This window comes from Micropterus salmoides, unplaced genomic scaffold, assembly GCF_014851395.1.
Source record: "Micropterus salmoides isolate LMB-PRFRI ecotype aquatic unplaced genomic scaffold, ASM1485139v1 Ms_hic_scaffold_8, whole genome shotgun sequence".
Lineage (NCBI taxonomy): Eukaryota > Metazoa > Chordata > Actinopteri > Centrarchiformes > Centrarchidae > Micropterus > Micropterus salmoides.
This window is the reverse complement of record NW_024044570.1, coordinates 34,015,445-34,033,420: the sequence shown is the minus strand read 5'-3', so window position 1 is coordinate 34,033,420 and position 17,976 is coordinate 34,015,445. Positions and strand designations below refer to the sequence as shown.

At 40.9% G+C, this 17,976-nt stretch overlaps 1 protein-coding gene across 1 annotated transcript in view; it reads left to right on the top strand.

Annotated features, from left to right (window-relative positions):
- Nucleotides 1-17,976, top strand: part of LOC119893063 (olfactomedin-like) — a 28,230-nt gene that overhangs the window by 7,148 nt on the left and 3,106 nt on the right. The window contains exons 6-10 of the mRNA XM_038704990.1: nucleotides 925-1,093; nucleotides 9,831-9,890; nucleotides 10,733-10,893; nucleotides 13,816-13,987; nucleotides 17,615-17,775. Of these exons, the coding sequence (XP_038560918.1) occupies nucleotides 925-1,093; nucleotides 9,831-9,890; nucleotides 10,733-10,893; nucleotides 13,816-13,987; nucleotides 17,615-17,775 (723 nt within the window). The remainder of the gene's footprint in view (nucleotides 1-924; nucleotides 1,094-9,830; nucleotides 9,891-10,732; nucleotides 10,894-13,815; nucleotides 13,988-17,614; nucleotides 17,776-17,976) is intronic.

Below are 17,976 nucleotides of genomic sequence, written 5' to 3'. Positions count from 1 at the left end.
GCTCACTGTGGAGGTATGACAGGGGTTCGTGGAGGCTATATTTAGTGCAAAATGCAGAGTATGTACATGTTTGCATGTAGCATGCTAATCAGGCTAATGTGAATAATAAAGCTCTAGATAAAATTCTGGACACAATTTTTTACGTTGTGACCACAGTATTGCTGTTCCACTGTGCAAGGGCTTTACTGCAAATTAAGACATAAAATACATAAAAGGTCACAAATGACAGGTTTGGTAGCAGTTTACATTTAAAGGAGTGGGTGACTGTAGTGGCATATAATGATCTATTTCTGGAGACATATTGAAAGCTCATTCATCTACAGTGCTACTTTATGTTTGAACCCTTTCAGGTTTTTTCCCCTCCTTTTCTTCTCTGCTTCATTATCTCTTTCTCATGTTCTATCTCTTTCTCTGTGGCTGTCAAGGTACTCTCATGACTGCAGGATATACATGCACACAGCATCATAATAATAAAGTAGGTCTCAGCAAGCAGAGGCAGAAATAGGGTCCATTCATAATTCATCCTCTGAAATATTAACGCACATGGAAGAATGTGATGGGAATTCCTCGTATCTCGGATCATCATCCACTTTACTATGATGACTCACATTATTTTCAGAGCGCCACACAGGTCTTATTATAGAATGCAAAAAAACATTGTTCATTCAAAGTGTCATACTGTGTCTGGAGCTCTGTTATGCATTGTTTATGGGCATCTTAGACATTTGGTATGATGCTATTGGATATTTCTTTATGAATGTTTGTTTGAATTATGCATGTGTCCGCTGCTGCCTGTTTGCGTGTTTGATATACATTAAGAATTGAAAAATCGTTCTAATATTGTACTTTTGGGGAACATAACTTATTTGATTAGTTGATTCAAATAAAATATTGATGTGTTTGTGTGTTTGTGCTTCTCCTCAGATCCAGAGTGTGTCCCAGGAGCCGGGCTCTCCGTCAGTCTCCCTGGTGTACGTGGTGAAGAACCAGGATGCGATCCTTAACGGGACGATCTCCAGCGGCCTCCTCAACCAGCTGACCGCCGAGCTTGTGGGATACTTTCTGTTCTACCCACCCCTGGTCATCGCTCAGCGTAAGTAAAACCACACTGCACCTGAAGGTCCTAAGGTACAGCTGTGGTGAGGACGTTTCTAATCACATCTAATTAATGATAAATATGTTTAAGTGTGATCTCAGCTCTCTGGTTAATTGGCTGCCTTTGTGCTGTCATTCTTTAGCTTCTGTACTGTAGCCAACAAATTAACTCTTGTGAAAGGTTTCCTCTGATGTTCTCTAACTGTTTCCCCCAAAACGCATTATTTGTTTCTAACAAAAGTGTTGTTTCTTTCATCATAAAGCATAAAACTATTTTAAATCCCTCATCCATTGTTTGCTAGCTTACAGTCTTACTGCTAGATTACCGCAGGCAAGCAAGAAAATTTGTTTTCTGATATTTGGATAAATTGACCCTTGAGTTTGGCCCTCCAATTCACTTGATAGTCTGGTTTATGCCGGTGAACATACATTTGTAGTATTTAATTCAGTGTTTAATCCAAACAGGTCTGATGATTACAGAGCTTTCCATACAATGAAAGGCCAAATATATTCATATGCAAATGAGTAAACGAGGTCATCTGGCAACTTGTCTGAATATTTTGCGCAGCCAGCAGCTACATGAGTTGGCATCACTACTCTTGAACAATTCATCCCTCGCTCGTTGCTCTTTTCTGAGCAATCCCAGCAACAAAGGGCTGCTTTGCTCTTATGGCTACACACAAAGACTTAGCATTGTCTAACCCAGAATTAATGGTGTCTAGCCAACAAATTAGAGTTCAGTCAGGGTGCTTAATACTCATTCACTTGATGTACCTCCAAGCCATCCTCTCAGAGGCACTGCAGGACAATTATATGCATTTGTAATTATTCACAGAGGGCTGTAAGTGAAAATGAAACTGAGCAATTCATCTGTGGACGAGCAGCGTGGACCTGACAGTTGCATTGTTTAACACAAATATCCAATTTGCAATGTTTAACTAAATGCTGTAGTAACACATACACTTTTTGAGTCAATGCACCATGTCAGAGCTTATCAAAACAGCATTATGTCTGTCTGCCATTTCAGGAGTTTCATCCAAAATGACATTTAGGAGCGCTGAAGTACAATGCAGAGGATCGGTGCTGACATTCTACTGACTTGACATTATGTTGTCCTAATGGGTGTTATTTTAGCTCCCTCTGACACACTAGAGAGATGCTCTCTCTGTTAAAGTCAGTGTTCATTTATAGTTGAAAAGGTGACTTTTTAGACATAGAAATCTTTGTTTGGCTTTTAATCACCTCTCTACCTTTTTAGGACCAAATTTTCTTCCTCTGTTGCATCATTATGTTTGCACCTTTTGCATTATATTTCTCGAAGGTAAAGAACACAATAATGGACTTGGACATGCTCATGAACGTCTTGTGTCAAAATATTGTTACAGCAAAAAATCTTAAACCACTTATGTGCCAAGGAAGTGTAAGGGAGCCATATTTTATTTAGCTTCAGTGTTAGGCTGTAGGCTGTGAAGGTTGACTTGACAACCCAAAAAGGATAGAAACTGGGCCCACAACCCTGTTCCAAGTGTTTTCTGAGCTTTTCAGAAGCAGGAAGGGAACAAGTGTACAGAGCTGAGCTTGAATCCTAAAAAAATACTTTTGCGTTCAAAGATTTATTTTAGTCTTAAAGAGATGGTATTATGGTTTTTGGCTTTTCCCCTCTCCTTTATTGAGTTACCAAGCTAGTCTGAGCGGAGGCCCTTTGGCTCAACTTTTGTTTTAGTTTTCCATTGTAGAAATGTTGTACCTGCTTCTAGGTACTTTTTTCCGTATCACCTCACCTCCATCGAGGTTCCAAGCGAGCTGAGGGATACTAAAATGTAACGTGAAAACACGACAGACTGCTGATTGGTCAGAGAGAATCGTCACTATTCACTGCATCATCATTGCTGCGCCAGACAGAGGCCAGCAACAGAAAGTTTTATATTTTACAGTTTTCGTATGTAATTTCATCACTAAATCCACTTCTGAGAAGTTTTGAAGTGAGAAATCAGCTGTGTAGATTTCTAATATTGACAGTTTTACGAGAAGTGATGGCAGAACAAAAATGTGCTTGAATATTTTCGGAGTTGAGGAGCTCCGCAAGTGGCTGCGGGGGAAGCCTGCTGTGACCCGCGGGAGGAACTGGCGAGGCCGGCCAGCCGCCCGCTCACACAGCCCTCTGCTCTCGCCGTCACACAGACCGCTGCAGCAACAATAGCAGAGGAAAACACAGCTGGAAGGTTACCGCTTATCTGTCTTTACATTCTGAGGAATGCTGAAATGTTTTAACTTAAAAAAGAGAAAGCTGTGTGGATCGCTGGTGTGTGTGTTGCATTGAACATTACGTCGCGGCAGTTGTGTGTGGTGTCGTCATAGCATCATAGCGACGCCACACACAAGCTACGCACTATCTCTGGGTACTGTCTGCAATGGAAAACGGAGCAGGGCCGAGTAGAGTCGAGTCTATCGATTTGCGCTTTGGTAGCATTTTTCGGTAAGGCAGCATAGATTGTCAGAACACCGACAACAGTTCAACGTTTAGTCCTAAAAGGCGATGCAACTCCGACTCTGTTTGGGCCTGGAAATTCACAATCACAACCTGTAAGTATGCTTTATTGGTTGTGAATTATATTTAAAATAAACACGGTAAAGTAACTTCACAGACTGTTCAAGTACGGAGTTGTTGTAAACGTTGGCTAACACAGCTAAAGTTATAGCTATAATGCTAATGTGAAAGCTACTGAGCAAATGTTCAAATTGTTTGGCCAATTTTTATGTAGAATTGAGTTGAAATATGGTGATTTTTGTAGTGGTTTATGGTAAGATGTGGAACAATGATGTTGTGGACTTATGAGTAACTTAAACCATCTGCTACGTTACTGACGCAGTCTGAAGCGGCTTTGATTTGGATCACACTACCTTGTTTCTTACAACCCGCCCGTCTCTGCTCTCTGATTGGCTAGTAGTCTTTACCTGGGAACTGTGCATGTACAACTCCCAACAAAGATTTTGTACAAGTAAGATGCGTCACTCTGTAGCCCAAGAGCAGAGCGTACATCACACAGGGTGAAAAGAGGAGCTGCAGTAATGTGCAGTATGAGAAAAATATGGTGTATTTTGAAAATTAAACCCTGTAAACCTGTTCTGGTACAACCCCTAAATAAGATTTTGAATCTGAAAATGAGCATAATACCACCTCTTTAAAAGGCTCTCCAGACAGAGGTTGGAGGTAGGATGGAGGACTGCCAGCAGTAGAGGATTATATTATTGACACAAGAGGAACAAAGGTATTCGGAGCTGAAGAGGGGACAGAAAAGGACCTAACCCAACCTAGTTAGTCAGTTTCCCCGGTGAAAAGGCCACTCATGCTGTCTGTTTTCTTAGCACAGAACTGGACATTAGGAAGCTCTTTGTGCTAATTTTATAGCCATTACATAACAGTTGTTGTCCTGCTTGTTCTCTAGTAGTGTGCTGCTGGGCTGAGACAGACTTACACAGCCATATGTACGCTGCCTTCAACAACACTGACTGCTAAGAACCATTGAGTTCACTGCAGGGCAATGCATGATTCATGACTCAGCGTATGTTTGACCTGCTTCTCAAAGGGGGAATTCAGGATTAATCTATATTGTGTAAGTAAAGAAGGAAGGCAGACTATACTATGGCCTCCAGCTTAGAATGCGCTTCACATTCTCACCCTGCTTCCTACAAAATACATTTATATACTACTTATTTGCTTTTTCAGATACATTAGAGAGAAAACATAATTGTGGACTGGAATAAGTTTGTTTTGTTTTTTTTACAATTCGTGTGACCATGTGTGTGACCTTTTGCCGCATGAAGGGAAGTTAGAGGGAAGCCGGCAGGACATAAAAACAACTGGACTTTGACAATGGAAACTTGGATTCCCATCTCCGTGTTGTTTTGAAACATGCTATTAGGATTTTCTACAGTAGGTTTAAGCCAAATTAGGTCTAGTTAGAGTATTTTTTTATTCTTTACTATTTACATCATCTGCCATCCGGCTTAAAAAAACATCATAATTGACATGATTATTTACATTAATTATTACAGCAGTGCACACAGGCATTGTTTGTTTAATTAGACTCCGACTCTTAAAAGACCATAGACCCCGTAGATGAGCCACTTGAGCTCTGTTTGTATTCCACTCTAGCCTCAAATGCCATCTGTGGGATTTTTAAAGGGCAAACAGCTGTACAGCCCCTATCATCTGAATCATGCCATAGGCAATCTGTTGTCCATGTCCCCTGAATGAGCTAATTTTAGCCTGGTGAGATTAGATTACTATCCATTTGTGCGTGCTCTCAACACCCAAAGGGCTAAAACATCACACTCCACAGCATGGTCACATCCATACCCACTTGACATCACCAGAGAAATTCTGTTTGTCCCTAAAGAACAGCTTACTTGACTAATCACAAAACAATGAGCAAATGATAACAGAATCACATGAAGCGATGAGTAAATTAATGATCGGCTGAAGAATGGCTGTGAGTAGACACACATCAGTGATAACAGTGACTAGTCCAGATATCTATTGGCACAGATGCATTAACTGTGGTTATATTGAGAGCACAAATGGATGATAAATTCTCATGTGATCAAAGCAGCCAGAATACTGACCTTCACCATCTGTTTACATGCAGAGGAGTGTGTGTGGGCAGCTGCCTCCATGTTTACAGCATGTAACCATTTAACTGGAGAGCACTACCACACTGAACTAGAGATTCATTTACAATCTGTACTCTGGAGGATAAACAGTACATGTACAGTACTTTCCCACTTCCCATCCAACAATACAGCAAATTATTATATTATGATTACAGAAAGTTCATAATATCCTGTTTGAGAATGAATAAATAGCTTTTCCTAATTTTTCAACTAGTTTCAAGTTTTGAATTGTACTTTCCATGTATGGATAGCCACAAATAAGCCACATAATTTAAATTTAATTTAATTATCTACTATAGGTGTTGATTGCACCTGTGTGAACATGTTTGCGTAGAGCAGACACCCAACAGTGTTCCTCTGTGCATGGCTGCTAGAGCCCGACTGATAAGTCTGTCGACAATAGCTCATCAAAGGTATATTGGTATGCCTTTATGGCAATCCATAAATTATAAGAAATTGATGTATGTAAATACAATATATGCTTTGAAACAGTGTCAACATTATATTGTTTGTACCAAATAGTGGTGAACCTTTTTTTTTCTTCATTTAACTGTTAAATGTCCTGCCCTTTACATTTTTCGGTTGCAATTGTTAAAAACCTTACCTTATCAAAAATGTTTATTTATCTCTTCTTTTTTTTTTAACTCTCTAATATGAATCTTGGTGTCAGCCTCAAAAATCCTATTCATTATTAGCCGTCAGTCAAGCCCGTTCAGCCATAATCTTGAGGCTTTCTTGCGGCTTCTTGTGGTCACACTTAAGACTGAGCTCTTAAAACATACACATCACTTTATTTTTTCATTGACAAGACCTACCCAACTGCTAAGCAAATGTGCCGTTTTCACATGTTCAATCTATCTTAAATCAGTGATGGAGAGAGAGCAGAAAAAACTATATTACACTATATATTTTATTTTTCTTAAACAAATGAAAGACATGAAAAGACAAAAACCAACTATTAACAATCCAAGTAGTGCCTTCTGCTGGAAATACTCCCTAGAGCACCAAATGTGTATTATTTCATGGCTGAAAATAGTGCGCAACAAATGCCCTCCTGTTGTTTACTCCTGTTTGAGTTACGTTTGCTAAAAACTGCAGTGCTCAGCTGGTAAATTTTAGAGCCTTTTAAAAAATGAAACTGAGTGCCACAGACAGGGTTGAGAAGTCAAAGTATTGAGAGACAGACAATTCATTGTAGGTTTAGGTCTGGTCACTGGATTTGTTGACAGTAGGACAAATCTAGAATAACACATATCATCTTACATTTGCTGATAATTCGATTGGAGGTTTTTACTTCTCTCTCTTTTGGAATTATGCAACAAAAGTTTCCAGCTGCTGTGGTAATAAAATGAATAGTTCGTTGGCCCATTGAAATGATTCTCTGAAGGGTACTGAATGTGTCTGATCCTTAACACTTCAGTGCTGTATGTCTTAAGTGTTCATGTGAGCTTGTTTGAAGAAGTTGAAGAAAGCTCAGTGAATGTGAATTTGTTCACGTACAGGCACCAGGGAGGCGGCAGCAGACAGGCAGACAGAGTGCATAGCAGAAACACTTGCTGGTATTAACAGCTACCACTGCTGCAGCGCCATTGACTCAAGCTGAACACAACTCTCGGCAGACTGCCAGCTCGGAGGAGTTAGGTGGAGACAGATGGTGAAACAGGCAGATGGGAAATAAGGAGAGATAGGTTGACAGATGAATAGGACACAGAAAGAGGGCGATGGACTGAGGGAGCAATGATGGGTAGTAGACAGAGGGAGACAGTCGGCTGAACGGAAAGGAACAGGCATTTTAGGAAATGAAGAAGCTGACAGGTAAACAGGTAGAGAATGAGGCAGGTACAGAGGCACGCAGGCAGAAAGAAAGTGAGAGCTGGTGTAGATGGATAGAGGAAGTAGACAGTGAGAGGTCAGAAAGTAAAGGTTGGTAATGAAACCTGACAAGCTGTGTTTAATCGGATTTTATCATCCGTGCCAAGGGCCACTGCTAAAAATCTCCTCCTCTGCAGATCTGTCTCTGCAGGACAGAAACATCTGTCACATTTTCATGGCTTCCATGGATCCCTAACAGGCTTTTGATCAAAGTAATCACGTCAAAACTTGAATCAGCAGTATTAAAATACACCAATAAAAGGCATATTTAGCACATTTTTAAGTTTTACCCCTTTTCAACTCACATCTTTGTTATGTGCATAACTGCATTCTCTGCAAGTTCAGCTACAGCTAATATGAGGCTTCAGCAGTCTGACTAAGACAAATCAAAATTTCCAAATAAATTTTTTAGCACGTGTCGGAAATACCTCGATCAACATGAAAGTGGAGTCACGTCCTGAATGCCTCCACAAAACTCCGTTCCGACAGAATGTACCACCTGAGGAGATTCTTTTTCAAACTGCGTTCAAATTTCCTTGATTTCTAAACCTGGGCATAAAAAGGTTACCCAAAGATTTCTAAGTGGGCATATGGACTTCTAGGCTCCCAGGGGCCCCAAAAGTCTCACTGTGGGTAAATAGGTTTGTCATAGTTTGACCTTTTCTCAAAATATGTGTATATGTGTTGGCATGTCGCAGTAGGAAAAGCACAGGTGTAATTATAAAATGAATTACATTAATCTGCTCCTAATATTGTGCATGCTGACTCACTGTTACACTGTTATGCTTACGGGGACCCATTGTAAATAGTAGTAGTAACACCTATGCTTTGATTGAACATATCTGATTTTAACACTTTTCTGGTTAAAGCTGTCACAACACTGTTTTCACCTGATGAGCAAGCTGACTACAGGGGGCCAGTCGTGATCGTAATTTAGTATCTCTAATGACTTATAATCATAAAGAATATATTATTCACTCCAGGAGTGGCTTGGGCAACATGCTGAACCCCGAATTGCCCCTGGTGGCTGTTCCACCAGTGTATGAATGTGGGTGAATGGTGAGTGTGATGTAGTGTAAAAGCGCTCTGAGTGGTCACAAAGACTAGAAAGGTGCTATACAGATACAGACATTTACTTTTACAGTAACAGTCCAGATCATCTGCATCTGCACCAGCTGCCCCACACTAAACTCATATTACAGCCTACATGAGTTTTACGTCAATGCCTTTGTTCACTATCTGTGATCTGAACAGCAGAAGAACAGGATGTACCAGCGTCATGCTGCCCTCCGTTTCCATCACCCTTCTCTGTTTCCAATACAGTTAGTTTTGTAGTTTTAAGTGTTTCTAAGACAAGACTCTGTTTGTAAAAGTTTATAGACTGCTGTGCTGTTATCCTGCAGTGTTCTGTGTATAATGACAATGAATTAAACAAATAAAAAATAAATACAAGTACAGGGATTTGACTCAGGGACTTTTCGAATGATGTTTAGGGGATAGCCCTAACACACACACAACCTCAGATTTTGTCTCTAATGACTTCCATGTGTAGTCTGCAGTAACTCTGTCTTCCAGAAATTACTGATTCATATTGAGGAAAACATAGTTGTTCCATGGTTTTGTTTGTTCAGTGGCAACATTTTTCCCATGAAGGAAACGTGTTTTGTACCACACTGAAGTTGCAGAGAGGTGGTTGTGATGGATGGAATTAGAGCGCTTTGACACCAAAGACTGGGGTCTGATGACAGGGTTGTTTTTAAATGTTAGTGCCTAAACATAGCAATGATAAGTGTTAATCATGCTTTAGTTGCGAGTAGGAGTGAATGTTGTTGGAAAGCAAATAAAATAAATTGTCAGTCAACATTTTGCAGATATGTTTTGTATCAACACAATGTCACTTTATTTGTTTCCTTATTATGTAGATGTAAAACATAATTCAGGGGCCGTAACTGGTTAATCCAACCCATATGTTATGAAAAGTTTATAAAATCGTATATAAGCTAAATTTGTGTTAGGGTTAAAAGTTGTGTAAAAAGCTGGAAAGTGGTGAGCAGGGAATTATGTGTGAAATGTAGGAAATGCATTATTAACTGGTGGTCCTCCAAATCCAGGTGGTGTTGCAGAAGTCTTTTACTAGGCTTTATAAAAAACGCAAAAACCTTTAACTTCCTCTCTCTTTCTCTCTTCAGCCCTTGAATACCATAATCTCAACACGTCGATGGCAACCAAGAACTATTGGGTGATAACAGGTAAATTGCTCTTGCACACACACACAAAAAGTGCAACTGGGTGATCAGCGGTAATCAGGAGCTGCATCGATTGGACCAAACAGTAGTTAGTAAAAAGCCCCGGTGCTCGCTGTTGTGCAATTCGGCAGAATAGAGGTGCTGTCTACATTGTCCTTTCCTCTGTATTACCTCCCTCACCCGCCTGCCCGTGCTCTCTGTGCTCAGAGTGTCTTTAGCCGCTCTGTTCCTGAGAAAACCTATTGATGTATAATTCACAGCTTCCTGACTGGGGCAGAGGGAGAGATCACTTCACATCACATCACGGCCGGGCGTGAATGATGCTGAAGCGTGTGTGTGTGTGAAGTGTGTCCACTGCTCCATCTCACTTATAGCCTCTAGTAAGAAAAACACTCAGGAGCAAGGTTGATGCAAGCACCTGTGTGTGTGTGTGTGTGTGCATCGATATGTGTTTGTGTTTATTTCTGTGTGCGTGTGTGCTTGAGATGACGCTGTAATAAAAGTTTCCGGATGAGCAGCTTTTAAATGAAAAGGACGATCATCCAGTGCTGTCTAATATCCCACTCATCTCCTTTTCCTCTCTCCTCCCTTGTTCTCCTCAATATCAATACTGTCCTGAAATGATCTTCCTCTGATATTTTCTCACCTCCTCCGTCTTCACACATTCCCTCCTATCACCCGTTTTCCCATTCCCTCTCTCTGCTCTTCTCCTGCCTCATGTTATCAACCCCCCCCCCCCCCCCCACCATCCCCTCACCTGCCTCCTCTTTCGCCCCTCTTTGCATGCCTGAACGCCTCTTTACTCCCTAAATCCCTCTTCTGTCCTCTCTCGTCTCTGCTCACAGTGATCCAGGATGTGGACAGCTCTTCCCTGGAGGCCAACTACCAGAGCTTCGCCAGCCTGATGGAGCAGCGGCTGGCTGAGCTGTTCCTGGTGGCCGGCAGGCAGGGCTCTCGGGCAGCACGATCTCGGCGGGCCACCACCGTGGGGGGTTATACTGTACAGGTAGGTGCGAATAGGATTTTTGTGTGTCATTGTGTGTAATACCAGCGGTAGCGATGGCAAGATTCTCTTTATGCTTGTACATTTCTTTGCTTTAAAAGGACCAGTCTGCACATCTTTCCAAATGAAACTATTTTAACAGTTTTCACATCTGCAGGGTGATAGTTTATGATATTATTTCAACTTTAGAGCATGAAAAATAAACCAACCAATCAATCAATCAATCAATCAATCAATCAATCATTCAATCGGAGAGGTAATCACCTGCATATTCTGTCAAAGTGAATTTTGTGTGATGTAGTCGAATCCACTGTGATTTTTCCAGTAGTCCGTAGAGAACACAACACAAGTTGATTTAGCAGGAGCAAAAATACAAAACAGTGAGAGCCTACAGGTGTAATGTTTACCATGGTCATAAACATAGTTTTGTTCAAATTGGAGATGACCAATCAGGATTCATCCTCTGTAAACCATCTATGCACTGTCCCAGGTTGTGTGCCAATACATCAAGTAAATGTGGAGATGTCACACTGGCCTACAATTAAAAGTTAGTTATCACCGGGTCAGTCCGATTAATCCTCCGAGGACACTAAATGTTGGTATAAAACTTCAAGCCAGCTTCACATTCAGCACCGTGGACTAGGGCTGCAACGATTAGTCGACGTAATCAACGACGTTGATTATAAAAATTTGCTGAGGTGAAATTTCATTGCCGACGCAACGTTACAAAGATGCTGTTTTAGGGAGAGATAGCAATCTTCTTTTAACAACATTTCTGGTTGTTTATTTCTAACTGCAATGCACTACAGGAAGTGCTGGGGGCGCTGTCTGCCATGACTGCTTGACTGTAACTCACAAAGAAGTAGTAAGAAGTGGAGAAATAGCTGAAGGTTTTTTGTTTTTACAAGTTTTGTACGCTATTTAATCACACTTTTGAGAGGTTTTGAGGCGAAGAAAACAACTGTGTAGAACTTGAATATTGGCAGTTTTACAAAAGTTTTAGGGGGCTGAGAAGCTCCACAAGCACCCGCAAGGTTAGCGGTGCCGGTGTTGTGAACCAATTCTGCATGATGCCTGCCGAGAATTGCTTGCACCTCGCAGGTGGTAACACTCTTATGGTCCTTTTCAGACATTTTGAAGTTTATTAGTTAAATGGTTTAATTAGGGTTAGGGTTTGGGGGGGACAAAAATAATCGTGCCTAGTCGACTCATCGAATAAATAATTAACAGATGAGTCGACTACAAAAATAATCATTAGTTGCAGTCCTACCGTGGACAGCACCATCTTGTCACGTCTGAGCTGGGTCAGATTTGAAAACTCTCCTTGGTGATGTGTTGAAGAAAGCTCCAAAATCCAGGATTTTATATTTGTTTATATTTGTAATTGCCTGCAGTGATCAGAAAGGAAGTTGTCCGAAACATAAGACAGAAAGAGAAATCAGCATGCGTTGAAAAACTGATATAGGCAATTGGAGCTGCAGTGAGTAGTTGATCTACAGAAACGGTAACTATTTTGATAATTGATCAGTCCCTGAGGTTTGTTTTCAAGCCAAAAATGCGAAACATTCCCTAATTCCAGCGTCTTAATTTTGAGAATTTGCTGCTTTTCTTCGTCTGATGTGATAGCAAACTGAACATTTGTGGGCTTTAGACTGTTGGTTGAACAGAACAAGCAATTTGATATCATTGGGCTTTAAAAATTATCCTGTGTATTTATTGATGGATTGAGAAATTTTTTAGCAGACTGATTGATAATGAAAATAATTGTTAGTTGTAGCCATACCTCAAATAGTTGTTGCATGAAAAAGGTTGCTATCTTTAAATCCATCAAGAAGGGGAGTTCATAAACCTATGCCACACAATATTAAACCTTCAAACATAAATAACTAAATATGCAAATAAATTCATATGGATTATAATTTTTTTAAAACAGGCCTCAAATCTGCAAGTAGATCTTCATTGTCAGCTGAAATGAAACCAATGCTGCCAATGAAAACCATGAACAAACTCACGGCACAGTATGCTTTGGAAAATATCATGTCTTTGTTGGTATCGTTCTCGCCGAATATGGTCATTTAAAAACAGGCAAGATAAACATTAGACTGAGGTAGTAGTTTGGGATGAACATGAGGGATTTAGTGTACTTGAACTGAAGGTTCTCATAAGCACAGACGTACAACGGTTTGTGTGTGTGATATTTTCTGTATGTGTCATCTCCCTGCCCGGTGTTGTTGTTGTGTGCAAATTAAGCCAGTGATTGACTCCTCCTGGGCTTTGTTCTGTACACACCCTCAAGTTTTTATGGGAAGTCACAGATGACCAGTTTTATGGCTGCAGAATTGGAGGCGGGAGAGGCTTATCAGGGGGGTGTTGGGGGGTAGAAAATGTAGCAAGGGGGAGAAATCATCCAGCCATTTAAAAACACATCCCTTCTTTTTATGACAAAATCAAATTACTAGACTTGATTAAACCGTGAGATGTGTTCGTCAAATTAAAAAAAGGTGTTTGATGTGTGATGAAAGGAAATTGAGATTTTCAAGTGACTCAGTTATCCTCGAGTGTCTTCCCCAAGTGCAGTCATCTTGCAGCAAATGGCTCGCCATGATCAAAGCAGCCTAGACGATTCAGAACTTTGATTGGGCCACTGTAGATACGACAGAGATTTTTAATCAGTGTGGAGAGATAAAGGATTTTGGCAATAGATGATAGGTTGTGCTGGTATTTTGTTTCTTTAAAATGAGCTATGTCTGTGACATTCTTTTGAACAAAGGAGTCCAGAGCTAATACGATATGGTAATGCATTTGTAAGTGTATGTAGACCATTCAAAGCCATCTAAACACTTTTAAAGTGTGTTTAAAGTTTTTTAAAACTTAAAACTTTTTTTACAGAATGGTTGACATATTGGACACTTTCTTTGTCCTCAGATGGTGAGCATGCGTCGACTGCCCGGTCCCAAGAACCCTGCAGAGATGACATACTACGTCCAGCTGAACGGATCCCCTGTCACTGGAGCCAGCGCTGCCAAGACCCTCAGCAGTCTGGACTCCCAGACCATGGCTCTGACACTGGGATACTTTGTACAAGTGCAGGCTGAACGTAAGCTTGTTCTCTTACTGTACAGTGTTATATAATGCATTATCATGTATCACCTGCCCCGTTGGTGGCTCTAGCTGCATATTTACTGAATGGATATGTGAGTGGTATCAATCTCCTCATGTAGCTCTTGGATTGCCAAATGTTAAATTATTCCTTTAACTCCAATGACAGGGAACTCTTTTTATATTTACATATATTTACATTTTTACACACAGACTATACAGTGGGTACGGAAAGTATTCAGACCCCTTTAAATTTTTCACTCTTTGTTTCATTGCAGCCATTTTCCAAAAATCAAAAAAGTTCATTTTATTTCTCAGTAATGTACACTCAGCACCCCATCTTGACAGAAAAAAACAGAAATGTAGAAATTTTTGCAAATTTATTAAAAAAGAAAACTGAAATATCACATGGTCATAAGTATTCAGACCCTTTGCTCAGTATTTAGTAGAAGCACCCTTTTGATCGAATACAGCCATGAGTCGTTTTGGGAAAGATGCAACAAGTTTTTCACATCTGGATTTGGGTATCCTCTGCCATTCCTCCTTGCAGATCCTCTCCAGTTCTGTCAGGTTGGATGGTAAACGTTGGTGGACAGCCATTTTCAGGTCTCTCCAGAGATGCTCAATTGGGTTTAAGTCAGGGCTCTGGCTGGACCATTCAAGAACAGCCACGGAGTTGTTGTGAAGCCACTCCTTCGTTATTTTAGCGGTGTGCTTAGGGTCATTGTCTTGTTGGAAGGTAAACCTTCGGCCCAGTCTGAGGTCCAGAGCACTCTGGAAAAGGTTTTCGTCCAGGATATCCCTGTACTTGGCCGCATTCATCTTTCCCTCGATTGCAACCAGTCGTCCTGTCCCTGCAGCTGAAAAACACCCCCACAGCACGATGCTGCCACCACCATGCTTCACTGTTGAGACTGTATTGGACAGGTGATGAGCAGTGCCTGGTTTTCTCCACACATACCGCTTAGAATTAAGGCCAAAACGTTCTATCTTGGTCTCATCAGACCAGAGGATCTTATTTATCACCATCTTGGACTCCTTCAGGTGTTTTTTAGCCAACTCCATGCGGGCTTTCATGTGTCTTGCACTGAGGAGAGGCTTCCGTCGGGCCACTCTGCCATAAAGCCCCGACTGGTGGATTGCTGCAGTGATGGTTGACTTACTACAACTTTCTCCCATCTCCCGACTGCATCTCTGGAGCTCAGCCACAGTGACCTTTGGGTTCTTCTTTACCTCTCTCACCAAGGCTCTTCTCCCCCGATAGCTCAGTTTGGCCGGACGGCCAGCTCTAGGAAGGGTTCTGGTCGTCCCAAACGTCTTCCATTAGAGGATTATGGAGGCCACTGTGCTCTTAGGAACCTTAAGTGCAGCAGAAATTTTTTTGTAACCTTGGCCAGATCTGTGCCTTGCCACGATTCTGTCTCTGAGCTCTTCAGGCAGTTCCTTTGACCTCATGATTCTCATTTGCTCTGACATGCACTGTGAGCTGTAAGGTCTTATATAGACAGGTGTGTGGCTTTCCTAATCAAGTCCAATCAGTATAATCAAACACAGCTGGACTCAAATGAAGGTGTAGAACCATCTCAAGGATGATCAGAAGAAATAGACAGCACCTGAGTTAAATATGAGTGTCACGGCAAAGGGTCTGAATACTTATGACCATGTGATATTTCAGTTTTTCTTTTTTAATAAATTTGCAAAAATTTCTACATTTCTGTTTTTTTCTGTCAAGATGGGGTGCTGAGTGTACATTACTGAGAAATAATATGAACTTTTTAGATTTTTGGAAAATGGCTGCAATGAAACAAAGAGTGAAAAATTTAAAGGGGTCTGAATACTTTCCGTACCCACTGTATGTACACAGATTTAGTTTTTGCATTTAGCTATTAGCACCTATGTAATATTGTGACCCACAGTCGAGTCATAGAGCACATTTCTGATTCAGCAGCCTTTGTAGGCACAGCACACTGCCACAAACATTCCCAGTTTAAATGCTCTTATGACTTATCTGCTGAACTCAAGCGCAACAGTCTTGGCTTACCGTGACATTGGCTAGAATATGTTTTTTTTATTTTTTTAAATAAATTTCAATAAATTTCCATAATTCCCTGTTCATCCAATGAAGCATTAACTCCCAAAATCAAATCAAAGATTGTGTTTCCTCCCTTATCTGGTGTTAACTCAGATGACGTTGTGTATATTTGTTATTAAATGGTTTTCAGAAAATGTTCAGCAGGATGTTCATACTGTAGCTGCTGGATAGGACAAAGTGTTCCCTCTCACCTTTTCTCCCTATCATTTCCCGGAATGCATAATTAACAAACTGAACAGATACCACAAACAATCAGCGCCCTTCACAGATCCTCCTAACAATGCACAAGCCGGAAACTGAACACAATGTTCTTGGAAAATTAATTTAGTTTACCTTGATGGCCCTGAAAATGAAAACACATCTCTTTGGCAAACTGAGCTCAAAGAAAGAAATATTCTTATTTGCTTTGATTCATGTCTGTGTGCTAAATATGAAGCTAGAAGACAGTCAGAAGACAGTAAGCCTAACTTAGTAATAGGAAATCTTCAAAAAGTCTGCAAATCATTCATATAATTTCTGTACAGTATTAATTGAAGGCCACATTTTTATCAGCTCCTCTTTGCTCTCATCGGGATTTCGACAGATGGACAGTAAGAAAATATTGTTTAGAGAGATTTATGAAGTGAGTACTGTAAAGCCTGGTTCACACTACACCATTTTAGGCCCTATTTTCCAGTCGCCAAGCTCGCTGAGAGTCGGACTGTGATCGGGGGCAAATGATCACAGACGCAAGCCGCATATCTGGCATCTCCAGCTCTCTCTGTAGTACCGACAATCCCTGCTACCTGCGTTTGCTAACCCATTCTTCCACCCATATTCTTTGTCTTTATAATTTTTATCTTTAAAATGTTTAGTTTCGTGTAATTTCGTGACAAAACGTGGTTTGGAGACCAGATAGAGTTGTCAGGTGACAGTCGTTGTCAGCTGGTGTAGTGTGTGACCCCCTGTCAGCGATCATTCACGTAGTGTGAACACCACAGCGACTGCAAGACTCATGTTACAAGACAGCAAGTCATGTAGTCTGCACGAGCCTTAAATCTAACTGAAACTGTAAATAAAAAGGTGACAAAACTAGGATTTTGAAAACTGAGGGGAGCATGCCCCCCCATCCCCAGTGGAAATTACATCCTCCTTTGAACAGATTAAACAAATGAGACATAAGGTGTTCATTAGTGAGCTTTATACGTGCAAGAAGGTGGATTTTTCCAATCTCAGAACCAGGCCAGCTGTTTCCCCCTGCTTCCAGTCTTTATGCTAAGCTAAGCTGTACCACTTGCTGGCTCCATACACAGCATACAGTCAATCTAACTCTCGGCAAGTAAGCAAATAAACTTATTTCCCATATTTGTCGAACTATTCTCTCAAGCCTAGTGCTAAAATTTACAACCCGATCTGAAAAAAGTGTTGTAGTGTGTTTATTCCTGCTTGTCTTGTGCGCTCTGTAATCACTGAAGGGTCTCTTAGCAGCTAAACTGCTCAGGAGAAATTGAACGCACAATCAAATACTAATGAATAAGATGTATATGTTTGTAGCTGTGGTAAAGACGCCGCCCAGCAACCTGTGGATCATGGCCGTTCTGACACCACTCTTCCTGTTGATGGTGGTGATCGGCATGGTGGCCTTCATTCTGTGTAAGAGGAACAGGGTCATCTTCAAAACTGGTGCCTTCAGGACCTTCAAATCCCGCTCCAAGGTAAGCCTTTCCATCTTCTTTTCTCTTCTCCTTTGTTCTTCTTGTTCATCTTCCTCCTTCTACTATTAATAGAAATCAGCTGTTGGCTGACTCTTGGGGAGCAAAGTCTCAACCCAAAATATTAAAACATCACTGCTTCACCTGAACCTGTCCCTGTAACCAATTCTACAGCGCAATTTAAACAACGACTACATAACCCTG